Consider the following 15,000-nt stretch of genomic DNA (forward strand, 5'->3'; position numbering starts at 1 on the left):
TGTCAACTTTGTATTAAAAGTGTCATAATTTACCGAATGACGCTTTATGACAACAGTCATAAATATTCATGAAGGCTTATTCATGTTCATGACAGATGTTATGTCATGTTCATGACAGTGTCATGACAGTCTTATTCACCCCCCTTCAAATAAAGTGTTACCTTCTTTTTTTTTCATTCAAACAGAGAGTGGATTAAACTGAAAAACTTCAGGAAAACTGAAGCAAAATAAAGTGCTTTCAGAGGATTAAATACAATAATCATGTATATGAATGTCATTAATTTTTGGTTTTTAGTGATGTATTGGAGCCTCTCTTTTTCCAATGTGAAAAATACTTTATTCTAAAGAGAAATAAAATGCTGTCCATATACCTTCAAAAAGTTGCTGTGGATGTGATACTGAAGGCAGGAAGGATATCTGGTAGCAGTCAGTGTTGAAACGAATCTGAAGAGGCCTCTGACTGAAGACTGTTTCTGTATGACATCTCATGACTGTTATAACATGCAGTATGTATTTAGCAGAGGTATTTTGCATTAGCATGTCCTGGTTGACACCATCAGTTTTTTTCAAACTCGAGTCAGAGAACAGTCTTGCAAATCTAAAATAACTTGATAGATTTAGTTTAGTTGTACATAAACCAAAAAGCAGAGACATCTTGACATTCTGTGTTATTTGTAAATAAGATGCTTGGTCAAAACTTTTCTATGGTTAATGATATTCTGCAGTTGATCTGATGTGTTGTTCTCAGCTAATTTATTTTTTTCTGCCTACATCACCAACAACAGCATTAAAAATGTGATGTCGTCAGGGTATGTTTTATTCTGTATTTATTGGTGGAGTATCTGACCTCAGCAGCAGACTCAAGCTGCTGGTTTAAAATTCTGCTCAGACTCTGAATGTCCTCCTGCTGACCCGGCCTGCCGCTCACAGGGAGCGTCCCATTCATTTTCATCTGTGTTTATATTCAACAGAAGGAAATTCATTCAAGAAAGCCTAAAATGCTTGAGGTTAGACTGGCCTTCCAAACTCATCAAAGTTACTTTTCTGCCAGTTTTGAACCATATTATGAAAAGAGAAGTCTAAGCATGCTTCACATTCTTCCTGCTCTGAAATTTGGAGCTCTGCTCAGGAAATTTTGGGCAACGCTCCGTTTCACAAGCATAGGAAAGCGCTTATTTTTTTTTTCTTTAACAGCGCATATTTTCTTTTGTGTGTGTGTGCTTTTTTATGTGTGTGTGTGTGTGTGTCTGTGTGTGTGTGTGTACCAGGTTTTCATATCCTCATGGGAACCTATTTCTGTCTACAATGTGGGGTTATGGGATCCATTGCTTCTTGAGGGGACATTTTCTAGGTCCCCATGAGAGAAATTGTTGTTTTTGGGTTAGTGGATAAGTATGTGATGGTTCGGTTTAGGGTTAGGATTATGGTAAGGGTTAGGCTGTAGAAATTAATGGACGTCAATGTGAAGTCCTCACAAGTGATGAAAACACGACTGTGTGTGTGCGTGCGTGCATGTGCGTGCGTGTCCGTGTGTGTGTGTGTGTGTGAGCGCAAGTGCATCTGTAAAATCTTCTCTGCACATTTCCCCCTGCTGTCCACCTGCTTGTCACAACTCAGCCAAAATAAGAGATCAGCTTTGTTTTTGTCCACAAGGTTATCATAATTAACCAAAACTAACAAAATGACGAAAATTGAAATTGAGAAAACATTTTCATTAACTTAAATAAACAAAAACAGTAATTAATGAGGAAAACATCTAACTGATTGGAAATATACTGTTTGTTCATAAAACTAACTATAATATACTGAAATTATAGATCTAATAGCCTTCATTTTGTGTTTATGGATCTATTTTGAATATTTTGAATTGATCTGAAATGTATCTTTTTTCCACACACCAGCAGTTGTTGGCAGATAACGCTAGTCCGCTAAATGGTGTTAGCAAAAGTTGGGAGAAAACACCAGTCAGTCGTTGTTCAACAATAACTGAATACATTTTTTAATAAAACTGTATCTTCCGTTGAGTATCTATTACCCAATCCATGTGCAGCACTTTGGCATTTTTTAAATTCTGCACCAAAAAATTAAACGAAATGTGAAGAAAAAACCTACAACTTATAAAAAACTAAACGATCTTTAGCTAATAAAAACAAGCAAACACACTCTTAAAAACTAATGAAAATAAACTGAATTAGACATAATAAAAAAAAGTCCCAACACAATAAAACTAAACTATCATGAAAACTCCCAAAACTATTAAGTCTGCCTCTCCCTCCAGCCTTGCTGAGTCTGACTGAGAGCGACGCCCGAACCCATGGTAACCTGCAAACATGAAACAAGCAGGCAACCACGAGAAAACACTTCAGCTTGTCATTCTCTCCTCTTTCTGTTTCCACATCCGTCCCTGAATGTGTCTGAAGATCCTGACCAGGCTGGAGGTTAGCTTAGCAAGACCAGATTAGCAGAGCTGATTGGATCCTTCCCAAAGTATGCTACGAGTATGTTTATTTTATACTGAAAATGAGGCATTGTACTTATTATGAACCATATACAATAAGGAAACTTAGCTTGACTTATAAAAGTATAAAGAAAAATCTAAGACTAAGTAAAGGAATACTAAGACATACTTAGTATGTCTTAGTATTTACTAAGTTTATACTTATACCATGGTTTATGTCACTTATTACTTATTTCAGACATAAAGTTCTGATTCTTGTAATACATTGATCCAAGTCCAGAAAAAGCTCAAGTCACTGATTCATGCTTACATTTAATATGATCATGTGTTGTAAATTGTATAATTTTTATGTACCTTAAAAACAAACATTGAGACATTTTTCTGCTTTTGATTTCTTATTTTTATAATATTTCACTTTCAGTTTATCCTTTCATTTTGCTCAGTGCTTGAAGTTTGTATTTGTTTTGCCTTTGGTATTATCTTCTCGTTCTGGTTTATTCTTTCTGTTAGTTCAGTTTCAGATGTTGGGTTTATGTTTGTTCGGTTTGGTATTTGTTTCTGTTTAGGTTTTATTCCTGCTACTTTCATCTGTTGTCCCAGCTGCTAGTCATTTTCTCATCTATTCTCACTCGCTGCCCTCCCAGCTGCAGCTACTTACCTCTGATTAGTTCCTTTGCCATCTCCCCTCCCTCCTCTGCATATCTACCTCTCAGACTCATTACTCTTCACTGGTTACACTTTCCATGTTTCTAGTTAGTTGAATTTTTTCCCCTCCTTTGTTTTAGAAGTTCTTCCATTTCTTATAATAAATCTTCCTTTTGCATTGAACTTGCTGCCTCCTTTAGTCTCCGTTTTGGTCCACATTAATCATCGTCATGACCCTTCCGAACCTCTCAGATCTTCTGATTCTGGGGAAGCAGAAGCTGAAGCAGAACCAGAACCAAACATGGAGCAGCAGCATTCAGCTTCTATGCACCACAAATCTGGAACAAACTTCCAGAAAACTATAAAACAGCTGAAACAGAAAAGTCCAATGCAAGACATTGACATTTGCGGTCTCAGTATAACCACTTGTGTAAAAGTTCAAGCGGTGTGAATACTTTGTGAAGGTAACATACATCTGCCTTATCTACGGCTGACATCTTGTTTTCTTCTTCTTGATCTACACTGCCATCATGCCAAGATCTAAAGAGCTCTCCTGGCTTCAGAGCCTCCATCTGTCTTATTTCGCAATATATCGTTTTATTCCACCTACAAAAGTTCATTACTGGCTGCAGAAAAACCCTGGCAAGATTCTGTTACAAGGCCCGGTGGACTCTGAAGGAACCAACTGGAGCAAAATCACTTCAGTATTCCCACAGCCGTGGCTGCTTCACCCCAAAGTGAGGCCAAAGTTAAGATTAATGTCGAAGGATTAGAACGGAATGAAAGAATGAATAATGCTGAAGTGGTTTAAAAGCAACTGTTATTCCTCCTGCTATGTCTTTACATCTGTGGCTCCTTCTGATAGCAGAGCTTGCTAACTCCTTCCCTTTCCCTCTCAACCTCGTCTGTTTATTTTGTGTGTTTATTGCTTCAGAATGCAGTTGTGGACCAGACAAAGAGGAGAACCTTTCCATAAAAGCCCGTTTATATGGCCACTTAGGATTTACAGGGGAAAAAAACTTCTTCCTTTGTCTCTCTTGCCGCTTTAGTACATGAAATTCCCTACTATTGTGTCCTGTGAACTTAGGATTTCTATAAACTTGTTCCTTTTCCAAAAGTCCAGTAAAAACGTTTGTTCTGCAGTATTTATCCAGAATGCATCAACCAGGCGTGGCATCAACCTGTGACATCAGCAGCCTGGAAAGGGAAGTGAATTTCCAAAACAAAATGTTACGGTATAGTTATTATTCTTCAGATTCTTCTTATTTCCTCTCCGTTGTCTAAGCTGTTTTTTTTTGAACAAAGAGTTTTGTGACACTTGTGATTCAGATCTTTAGCTTTTATTTTTTTTAAGTGAAAATGCCACAAAATATTTCCTAATATGACAGCCTTGATATTTTTAGGAAATATTCTTGGGTTGGCGATGATTGAACAGAGAAACTAAAATAAACTCTCCAACTGGCACTTGCATTTTTTTTTTATTTTTTTTTTTGCTAATCTGATTTTCTTTGGGAGACTTATGGGGAAAACATCTCATTGTTGTGTCATAGGGGATTTTTTTTGATGACTGTGAGGCATTAAAAAAAGGAACGACCATGTTCCTGATGTGTTTTTGAGGTTACAAGGAAACCAGTGGGCATCTTTAGTTACTGTTTACCCATCTGAAAGCGTAGCAGGACATGCACATTTTGCTGCCTCTTGAAGTTGCATAGACATTTTTCTCCCACAAATAAACAAAACGTGTTTTAAAAATTCACCTATAAGCTCACTCCTAGGTTCAAATTTCAGGCTGCACAGTGGCCTTTGTTTGTGGAGTATGCATATTTGCCCAGTGATACATTACTTTGGTTTTATCCCGTAGTCCAAAAACATTTATGTTCGCTGGAAATATATGGTTAGTAGCAGTAAAAGCTAATGGCTATGTCAAGAAGACAGACTGGGATGTCAAGAAGACAGACTGGGTTAAACACTGACAGACAGGAACAAGTGTATCACTGTGTTTGTGGGAACAGAGGTCAATGCTACTGACCATTTACTGAAGTAAGTTGTTTGATAATTGCTATGTTGTTTTTTCATAAGAGCACTGTTCATTGATTTGGGGCTACTTGTTGCAAAGTTGTGGTTAGCTAAAAAATTAGACAGAAGTTAGCTCCAACCAATGTTGTGATTAGCTAAGAGTTGGATAAAATTCCAACCAATGTTGTGAGTTAAGAGTTAGAAAAAGTTAGCTCAAACCAATGTGGTTAGCTAAAAGTTAGACAAATGTTAGCTCTGCCCATTAGCCATTTCCCAATCATTCAGTTGTCAGAAAAATGAAGGTTGGCAGAGCATCTGTAGAACATTCCCCCCGTGCTTTTTGTTTTCCTGAAGCTAGCTTGCAGTGACTTTAAGCAAACCTTCCCTAAATTTTCCTGCAAAGCCCACCTATCTTCCTCTGTTTTCCCAGTCAGCCGCAGCCATCGGCATTGGCAAAAACACGCTGTTCCCAGCTAAAAGCATCAATTTATACTTTTATAATGAAAGCCTGTAGTAAATATAATTACTTTCAGGCAACAGTTTTTTCTCTTTCTTCTTTCCTTGGTTTTGTTTTTAGTTATAGTTTTCAAAATAACTGAAATGGCACTAACCCCGTTTGCCTTTGGGTAGAGAAGCCAATCACGAATTCTGCCACTGCCGACTAAATAACAGGTTAAAGCTGCCTTTCGCTAATTTCCCTCATTAACAATGTCAGCCTGTTTTATCTTGAGAGAGGGTGAAACACCCTGAAGCGCTACTCCCAGAAACTGACACGTAATTCTGTCACAGTTCACACACGCACACGCACACACAACAGATGTTCTAAAATACCACAATAACAACAGAGGCAGGCTATGAAATCCCCTTTGAGAGTTTGATTGCTTCACCACACAAGTTTCATAGAGCTTTTAGAGAGGAGACGGCAAACAAGGAGCTACAAGGTTTCAGGAGCTGTATGTGATTACATCAGGGAGGCACAGACAAAACAGAGGGAGGGTTTATTTTAAAACGTTCTCCTGCTTGAAAGTTTTGCCAGCACAATTGTTTCGTTCCAGTGCTGAAAGCGTGCTTCGCTGTGGATCGGTGTGAAAAGTGAGGAGAAGTGATCTGTGAGAACTGCAGCAGGGAAGGAGAATACAGCTGGGAATTTTGCCTGGAGCGCAGCAGGCTGGAGATCTGTGGCTAAAAGTAAAACAAGCATAAGGAAGAGATGAGGAGAGAGCAAGGGGGACTGGGATGGTGTGAAGGATGAGGTTGGAGGAGGTAGATGATGATTAAGAGTGGACTTAAAAAGGACACAGGAAGATGATAGAAGAGGAGAGCTTTGCCTTATAGGGAAAACAGAAAGGATCCACAGAGCGCTTCACAAATTTCTACACAACAATTTGCACATGCAAACTCAACAGACTCTCAATCTCAGACTGGATGTGGATCTGCTGACTTCTGAGGAGAATCCTTCCAGCTTTGGCTTCAGCGTCACTCTGCCTGGGATCTACGTCTCGGCACCTTCGCTGCACCCTCTGTCTCGGTCTGCTAACCTGTGATTTGATGTGTGCATACTCACACCCACAATGTTGCAACACTAGACAGTCACAAAAGCAGCTCCTCCTCATAAGCAGCAGGTCCCTGGAAGCAGTCGAGCTGTCAGTGACTTGCTGCAAACGCACGCCTGCTCTCGACTCCGAGCTCTCCGCTCTCTCTTTTTTTTTTTGTTTTTTAAAGTTCCTGCCAAGGAAGGAGGAGGATGGAAAGTGTGGCTGAAGAGAAGAGACAGAAAGCAGAGAGAGAAATCTGAGGAACTGAGAGGCTAGAACAATCTGACAGCTCCGATCTGGCTCTGTTCGCTCCGGGTGACTGGAGGATCCCTACAAGTGATCCCTTGCTTTTGGGTCAATCCGGACCTTCGGCGTTTCTCTTAAACTGTTTCATTTCCTCTCTCTTCTTTTGCCTCCACCATGCGAAGAGACCGCTTCCTGCTGGCTGCAACCCTTGCAGCCCTTTTCTCTGCAGATTTCTACTTCATTCTTCTGCCAAAGCTGCAGAGCAGGAGACACAGAGCGGCAAACAGTTGCTCGTGTAGCCCAGACAGCAACCTCAGCCTCCCCAGGTTGGAGACTCTTGCCACACCACACCTCTCCAACTGGACTCATGCACCTCTGTCAAGTGCTGCGACTACACCTGAAGTGGATGATGGAGGCTCCAAGCTGCAGAGGCTGTTCTCTCACCCTCTCTACAACATCCAGACTCCAGAGTTGAAGCCAGAGGAGAAGCTGCTGCAGGTGAAGCAGCTGATGGAGTACTACAGGAGGAAGGTGTCACACTGGGAAAGGTCAGGTTCTAAAGCAACTTCACGCAGGGCATTAATGAAAGTCCAACTTTATTTTTGTCAGTGCGTCTTGTGTTTATGTTGATGGAAGGCCAGAAGTCTTCAGCTCTGAGAGCATGCGTTGTGGCATGCTGCAGTTTGAGAGGCAAGGTCAGAGTCAGAGCGGTCAGACCTCTCCAGGGTGCTTTGGAGCACACAAACAGAAGTGCTCTTTTTTTCCCCAAGATGCTTACTCACTTTAGAAGTGCAGACGTCCAAACATGTCACTCTGACAGCATGTGTCTTCTGGTCAGCAAGGAATCTAACGCTGCTGAAGCTTTTGTTAGATTATTTTCTGGAAGATTAAACCGTCATTCAGGGTTTATTTTTTCCAAATCTGCCTGTGAGATTCAGACTTTGGACTTTGTGATGAATATTACAACACTTTGAATCTTTGCACATTTTGTCATGTTTGTCACATTTAATTAGTGGAAAACTGTAAAGTGAAAGGATCATTTGCCATTCTAACAGATGAGCCACGTCAGGCGGCATGTTTAGGGTCAGTGTCCTGCCAAGTGCCAACCTCTGATGCTGCTACCTCAGCAGATGATGTCAGAAGAGATTACATTCTTATAGAAGATGTCCAACTGAATGACGCACGTTTTCCCAAAACCTACAGCCTGCTCTGTCCCTTCTTGATCAGGCTGCATCTCAAACCACCTGTTGCCCAAGTGAACATCTCATTTCTTCTCCTCAACCACTTCCACTTCTTCTGTCATGATGGAACTTGGGCTTGATGTATTTCTGTTTCACTCACATTCTACTCCATGCCACACAGCGGCCCACCAGCTCTCTGTACTCAGCTTCTTGTTCACCTCTGATCCACCTGATTATCTCTGCAGACGACAGGATTCTGTTCTGTGCTGGAAGTCTGAAGTGTACAAAGTGAAAAGGAATGGTGTGAGTCCAGTGCTGCCGGTCAGACACACACCTTCAGTTTTACAAACTGTTTGTGAGGTAGTCACTGATTCAGGCAGTTGTTGGATCAATAACTGATCTAGAACTCTGTGTCTTTCAGAGCTTGTTGTGAAGCACTTTGTGATTTTTTTTTTAATCTGTGAAAGGTGATGGTTAAAGGTGATGGTGATGGTTAATCTGAGCTGACCTTAGGAAAGGGTTTTGCTTTAATATCTCTTTGGCTCAATGAACCAGTAAAACTTTCCTAGTTGACAGAAAAGTGGTCAAATTGGGCAACACAGCATTACAGGTACTGCAGTAACAACTATTTGTCTCCAGCGAATGGGAAAGACACAAAGCAAATACAATTCTAAAAGAACCAAATAATAAAAAAAATTTTGATTGAGAACGACGATGATGGAAAGATTCATTTCAGTTAAAGGTGTCAGTTCATCATGAAAGAAACTTGATCCATGATTTGGATCATAACAAAAGCAGGATTATTATGATGAAGCGATTTGGTGTTGAATAAGCTGATGTTTTGTTGTGAGATCTTTTGTGTCTTCTGAGTGAAGAGCTCATTTTGTCTGTTGTGAATGGGGGGGAGGGTGCAATATTAAGTTTATACTTCTTTCTGCTCCTTTTCATTCGTGATTTCTTTTCATACCTTCATTCATACTTATGATTGAGTAAAGAAATGAAATGAAAAGAATGAAAGACAAAGTCTTTCCAGCAGCACACCATTCCAGCGCCACAGGCTGCACTTTTCCCAACATTCCCCTGCATCCATTTCCTTCCAGCACATCAGCTCTAACCTGTCTGACCTGTTTCTGCTCAGTAAAAGCAGCCTGCAGCATGATGCTGTCACCACCAGGTATCAGGCTGCACATGGTAGGTTTTTTCTTTCACAACTTTAGTTTTCTGTCAGCGGCAGCATTTGATAAGTAGGGCAAAAACTTCAAATTGGATCTGGTTTACCCAGAGCGCTGTCCTCCAGATAAAAACAGTTATTCAAGTATAAAAATACTTTAGTATTTATTGCTCCAGTGTGCTTAACCTGCATCTCAACTCTGCTTCAAGTACACATTTTGTCCACACTCTTCCCAGCTGCCTTGTTTACCCTTCAGGTTGCTAGGTGACCAGGTGGCTAACCTGACCTGCAAACAAACATGAACTTTAGTCCTTTGCTCCGTTGTCTCAGTTTGTTTGTAGCCTGTGATGGAGTTTGAATGTCCAACTGGCTGGTCGGTTTGGACCGGGTTCTGTCCCTCTGACTTCTGCTTTCAGATTACTACTGCCTCAAGCTATAGATTAAAAAAACAAACTGGAACTGTTTTGTGGTAATGTCAGATTTGTTTATATAGCAATTTAAAAACAGGTTTAAAACTGCACCAAAGTGCTGTACAAAAACAATAAGATAAGTTGATGAAAAGAAAAAGAAAAATATTACAAGAAAAGAAAAAAATCCATTACTCTTATTATTACTTATATTATGTTAAGATAATATAAGTAATAATAAGACTAACAATCTTATTATTGTTAGAGTAAAATTAAAAAGACAAGATATTTTTCATATAACTTGACCTGATAATCTTACTGTCCTCATGATCAACTATTTGCTTCTACTGCCGTTCTACTATTGCAGATGGTGACTGTGGCTCTGTGGATAGCTTAGTTGTTTTGTGATTGGTAGGTTGTAGGTTTCCTCCTGCCACATGTCGGTGTGCCCCTGGGCACTTTGCCCCAAATTGCCTATTGATTGGTGTATAAATCAATAGAGTGTTTGTGAGTGCGAATCTAGAGTGGTCAAAATAATTGGAAAAGCGCTATACAAGTTCAGTCCATTTACTTATCCTGCAGGCTCTAATTAATTCTTTTCCATTGTCTGACTCTCTGCAGACGTAAGAAGCTCTTCGAAGAAGCAGCTACTTTGACCAACATGTCGTTGATGGAGCAAAAAATGAGTTATGATCCCAACGCCAGCTGGCTGAGGTTCCACCTGGGAATCAACCGCTACGCCCTGTACACCCGAGATGACCCCGCCATCCTCCAGCTTCTCACCGACATGCAGAACATGACCATCGTTGGAGCAGGTGAAGGGAAATAAAAATGGCATTTCCACTGGCAGAGACTGGCAAGAGTTCACTTGTTTAACAAAAGAGGAGAGAGAACGAGGAAGCAGAGGGATCAGTTGGCCTTCATCTAAACTGGCTCAGGAATATGAAGAGAGCGGCGTTGTTAAATCAAATTAAGTCTAGCTTAGATCTGACTGAATTTTGCACCATGTTGTGCTGGGCTTTTTTAAAGAAATAAAACTAAAAATAGGTGAATGGGATTAAAAATAGTTTGTAAAGTGGGATGATAAAGATACACAGAGAGGATATAAAGTGGGAGGTGGAGGAGGAGTGGTTTAGAGACAGGCAGACGAGAAGGTCACTAAAGAAACAGAACGTAGAGATGAGGTCAGGATGAATGGATGAGTGGGAGGGAGCCATCTATCACTGGCTCTGAGTTTGAGTTTGACTTTATTGAACGTAGTGTAATAGAATAAATAAAGTTACATACAGAGAAAATAAATGTAAAACAACAACAAGCAAAAGAAGAAAAGTAGTGAAGTATATTTACATGTTTAATGGAGTGAGTGGAAGGATGAATTCATTTTCTCACACCCCCCTCTCTTCATCCAATACATAACTGTTCACTCAGTTACAACATTCTTTCTTAGTATTTTCTATATCCACATATATGCATGCAAATATTTTCATATCTGCATGCCATTATGAGCAAGCATCAAACATTTTTAACATGTTAAAATTCTAAGTCAGCATACCATAATGCAGTAATTGTTGACAACTCTTTGCACTACGGCCTAATTAAAATCGTCAACATAATTCATGTTCCAGAATAAAAACAAAACAGTTATTGTTTTTGCTCGTGTATATGAGTTTTGTTTTACATCAAACTGAAACATTTGGGTTTAAATCTTTTTTTTTTTCTTCCAGATTACACCCAGGATGAGAAAGCTCTAAAAGGAGCGTGTGACTGCACTCAAGGTTGGTTCAACTCGTCACTGGTGTTTACCCAGAGGCTGTCGGGTGGGCTCTGTGATGTAGCTAAAAAATAAAATCTGAACTTTTCATGCAGAGGGTATTTTTCATACAGCTCAATTTCTGATTTTAATCTATTTCCCCCCTTCCATTCTTCTCTTAAAAAGATATGATAACTGACAGAACATTTTTATATTTTTTGCTTTTGTTCAGTTGACCTGAATTTAAAGTCCAAACACTGAAACACGTTAGTTCAACTCACTCTGGGTGGACTGACATCACTCTGAAATAAATGGGAATGGAAACTCAAGGAGTGCATTGACGAAAAAAATAAATCCAGATTTTCCAAAAGTAAAAACATAAATAAAAAAAAATTGTATTAATAGATCAAATGGAGTTATCGCCCCTCCCTGTCCTGGGCTCTTTATTCTTGCATGTTAAGTTTTTCAGCTCTACAGTTCATCCACATTGTCCTCATTGTTTCCCATTTGTTTCTTGTCGTCTCGTTGCTGCTTGGTACCGAACTCACTGACACACAATGTCTTTGTATTCGTCCGTGTGGCTTTTCTTTTGACAGAAAATGGTTCCGATTGGTAGTTTTGTATCGGAGGTTCAGCACAGGGCAAAAACACCAAAACGCTGGTTTGTTTCAGAGGCAGAGATTAGCCTCCACCCAGGGTTTCGTCTGCTACTTTTCCTCTAAGATATAAAAAATTGTTCGAGCTTCAGTATGTAACTTTTACAAAAATATTTGTTCAAACTGTCACCATGTAGAGACAGTATGAGGCAGATAATCTGTGATCTCCTCCACTTCCTCCCTGAGCTGCTATTGCCATCTGAAGAAACGCACCAATCAGAGCCAGGAGGCGGGGCTTAGTCCTGTCAATCAAGCTTGTAAAAACGCTGCTCAATGTGCTAATGGCGGAGAAACAACTCACCGCTACAGGAAAAACCTTTATCCACCGTCATCGGTGGCCATGCTATCTAACGTTAGCACTGGTAGCAGGCTCTGTTGGGGAACCAGGTGCAGCATGGCAGAGAGCAAATGGGAGAGGGTGAACATGAGAGTGAATGACAGCGCTAAGACCCACCTCCTGGCTCTGATTGGTTGTTTTTGATTGAGTGGGGTGTCACTTACTACTTGGAGAAGGCAGAAGAGCTGGATTTTTTTCACAGGTTATCTTTTATGTTATAATGTCACACATAATAATAATTTTAACAAATATGTAAAACAACGTTTTTTAAAAGGTTACACACACTGCAGCTTTAATACAAAAATAGATAGTGATCTTGAGGTACTATTCTATTCCATTCAGCTGGAAATATGAGAATTACATTGAAAAAAGAGTCTATTCTCAGTGTTTTTGTCCCATTTGTCCCACACCAGCATCCCTGCACAATAAAGCGGGTGACCACACAAACCCGACTCCCTGCCAGAGAGAAATAAACACCAGAACAATCTGCAGATTCTGTTTAAATTTAGGCTGCAGTATCGACTCTTGTTATTTCAGGCACAAAGAGCGACACAGTTCATCAGCTGCAGCTGCTCATAGAAAGTGGCAAGCCTCTGATTCTGCTCCAGAACGGTTTTGAAAGTAAACTCTGAATGATTGTTAACTAATAATACCCTGGATCTTGGTGGAGCGCGGCATGTGGTTAGTCGGGCCGTGCTGCTGGCGCTGTAATATACGGGCTCAGCGCAGCGGCTGGATGACCAAACACCAACTCACTTTCTCACACAGAGAGCAAAGAACGACGGTGATTTACAGACGTTGAGTTCAGGTTCACCGAGCCTAAAGCTTAAATACAGTATTTTTGTATTTAAGTAAAACATATTCATTCCATTGGAGATTTTACCCTATTATTACTTTTGGAAATCAATCAGAATCAAAAGAATTTTGTTTGTTTGACAAAAATCATCTTTAGTGTCAAAATGAAGACTGAGTCTCCTCTGGTGGTGAAAAAGCAGAATTTTCTTCCTCATTACCATGGAGTCTTTTCCCATGTGTTTTTCCAACAGTTAGTATTTATGTCTGCATTTCAAAGGTTCACAAATCTTTGTTTGTATTCTACTGATATAGAAAAAACACAATTTCACAATTGCACTGTTTTCATTAAATAAGAAATGAAGTTAAAATCATGCATGAATAAGCTTGTTTATGCAGTAAGTTGTTAAAATCATTTACATGAGATATTTTCAGAATTCAGCCATGGCTGCTGAAGATTGTAACTCCTTCAGCGTTGTCATGGTGACCTGGTGCGTTCTTCCTGATCTGTCAGGTTGTGATGTCAGGCTGATCTAGGAAGATTTACTCATGTTACATTTTTCTTTCACTTTTTCATGAATGATTTAACGGAACTCCAGGGGATGTTCAGGACCTTAGAATTTTTTTGTGTCCATCCCCTGACTTCTACCTTTCAATAAATCTTTTTCTGATTGGTTGGGAGTTTTCTTTAGTTTTCATGCCAGAAATACTGATGAACTTTCCAGACACAGCTGTCTTTATGCTACAATCAAACTCACTGCACTCAGCTGATCTCCAGTCCACTCAATGTGAGACTACTATCACCAGTTGACTGGACCTCTGTTGAATTAGGTCAGTCACTTTAATGGGAGTGAATATTAATGTAATTTCTGATTTCATGTTACACATTTTTATTTCATTGTCATTCATTTGTAGAAATCATTTTTCACTTAGACATTAAAAATTGGTTTTGCCATTCATTTCTGTCAACAAAGCCAAATTATGAAGTAAAAAAATAATAAAGGGAATTAATGTTCTTATAGGCTCTGTATTAACTAAATGACTTGCCTGAAGTTTTTTCTTTTTTTTCAAAATAAACTACAGTTTGAAGGTAAATATGTTTTTTCTAGTTCTCAAAACACAAACAAATTTAAATTTTCTGTCGATGTTTTTACCATCCCAGTTCATGTTGACACATACAGTGATGTGAATTTTTTTTAATTTTTTTTCACCCATTAAGCAAATCACATTTAAACATTTAAAATGCAAAAAGTGAGCCAAAGCAGAAGACAAATCCTTTTTTATAAGGTCTGGTTGGCTTGGATTGCTCTTTTCCTTATAAAAAAAAACACCATCTGAAAGCTGCTGTTTGTACCTTCATCTGATATGAACTTTTATTAAATTATCTGAAACATGAAAAAAACCAAAAACAAACAAACAGAAGGAGTCTTTTAAGGAGTAAATCACCTTCTTCCCGTCTGTCTTACAGTGGTGAAACCGAGTGGCCATCACCTGAAGCTGGCTCTGAAGATGAGCAACTTTGGCAAAGCGATGTTTAAACCGATGAGGTGAGGTGATGACGAGTGACGTGGCTCTTCTAACAGACTCAGAGGCGTTCAGGGTTTGTTTGGTCTGTGAGAAATCTAATAAATCACAGCAAACACTGTGACGCCACGTTCTGTCTTAATTTATATCTGGTTAAATTATCCAGTAGGCTGGGAGAATTACAGTATTTGTCTTGTTGATTACACACTGCAGACTAATGTGAGTGATATCTTTATTGGTGTGTGTGCGTGTGTGTGTTTGTGTGTTGCAGGCAGCAGAGAG

General features: G+C 39.5%; 1 protein-coding gene across 3 annotated transcripts in view; it reads left to right on the top strand.

Moving 5' to 3' along the window:
- The window catches only part of fam20a (FAM20A golgi associated secretory pathway pseudokinase), a 27,474-nt gene that overhangs the window by 5,226 nt on the left and 7,248 nt on the right, over nt 1-15,000 (top strand). For 2 of the 3 annotated variants that reach the window (XM_007559018.2, XM_007559028.2), the window contains exons 2-5: nt 10,281-10,474; nt 11,384-11,434; nt 14,663-14,741; nt 14,990-15,000. The exon at nt 14,990-15,000 is cut by the window's right edge and continues 82 nt beyond it. In XM_007559018.2, the coding sequence (XP_007559080.1) occupies nt 10,281-10,474; nt 11,384-11,434; nt 14,663-14,741; nt 14,990-15,000 (335 nt within the window). Of the gene's footprint in view, nt 1-6,149; nt 7,449-10,280; nt 10,475-11,383; nt 11,435-14,662; nt 14,742-14,989 lie in introns of those variants that run through there. The other variant, XM_007559010.2, reaches the window with a different exon arrangement.

The sequence above is a fragment of the Poecilia formosa genome, unplaced genomic scaffold (assembly GCF_000485575.1).
Source record: "Poecilia formosa unplaced genomic scaffold, Poecilia_formosa-5.1.2 Scaffold4, whole genome shotgun sequence".
Classification (NCBI taxonomy): domain Eukaryota; kingdom Metazoa; phylum Chordata; class Actinopteri; order Cyprinodontiformes; family Poeciliidae; genus Poecilia; species Poecilia formosa.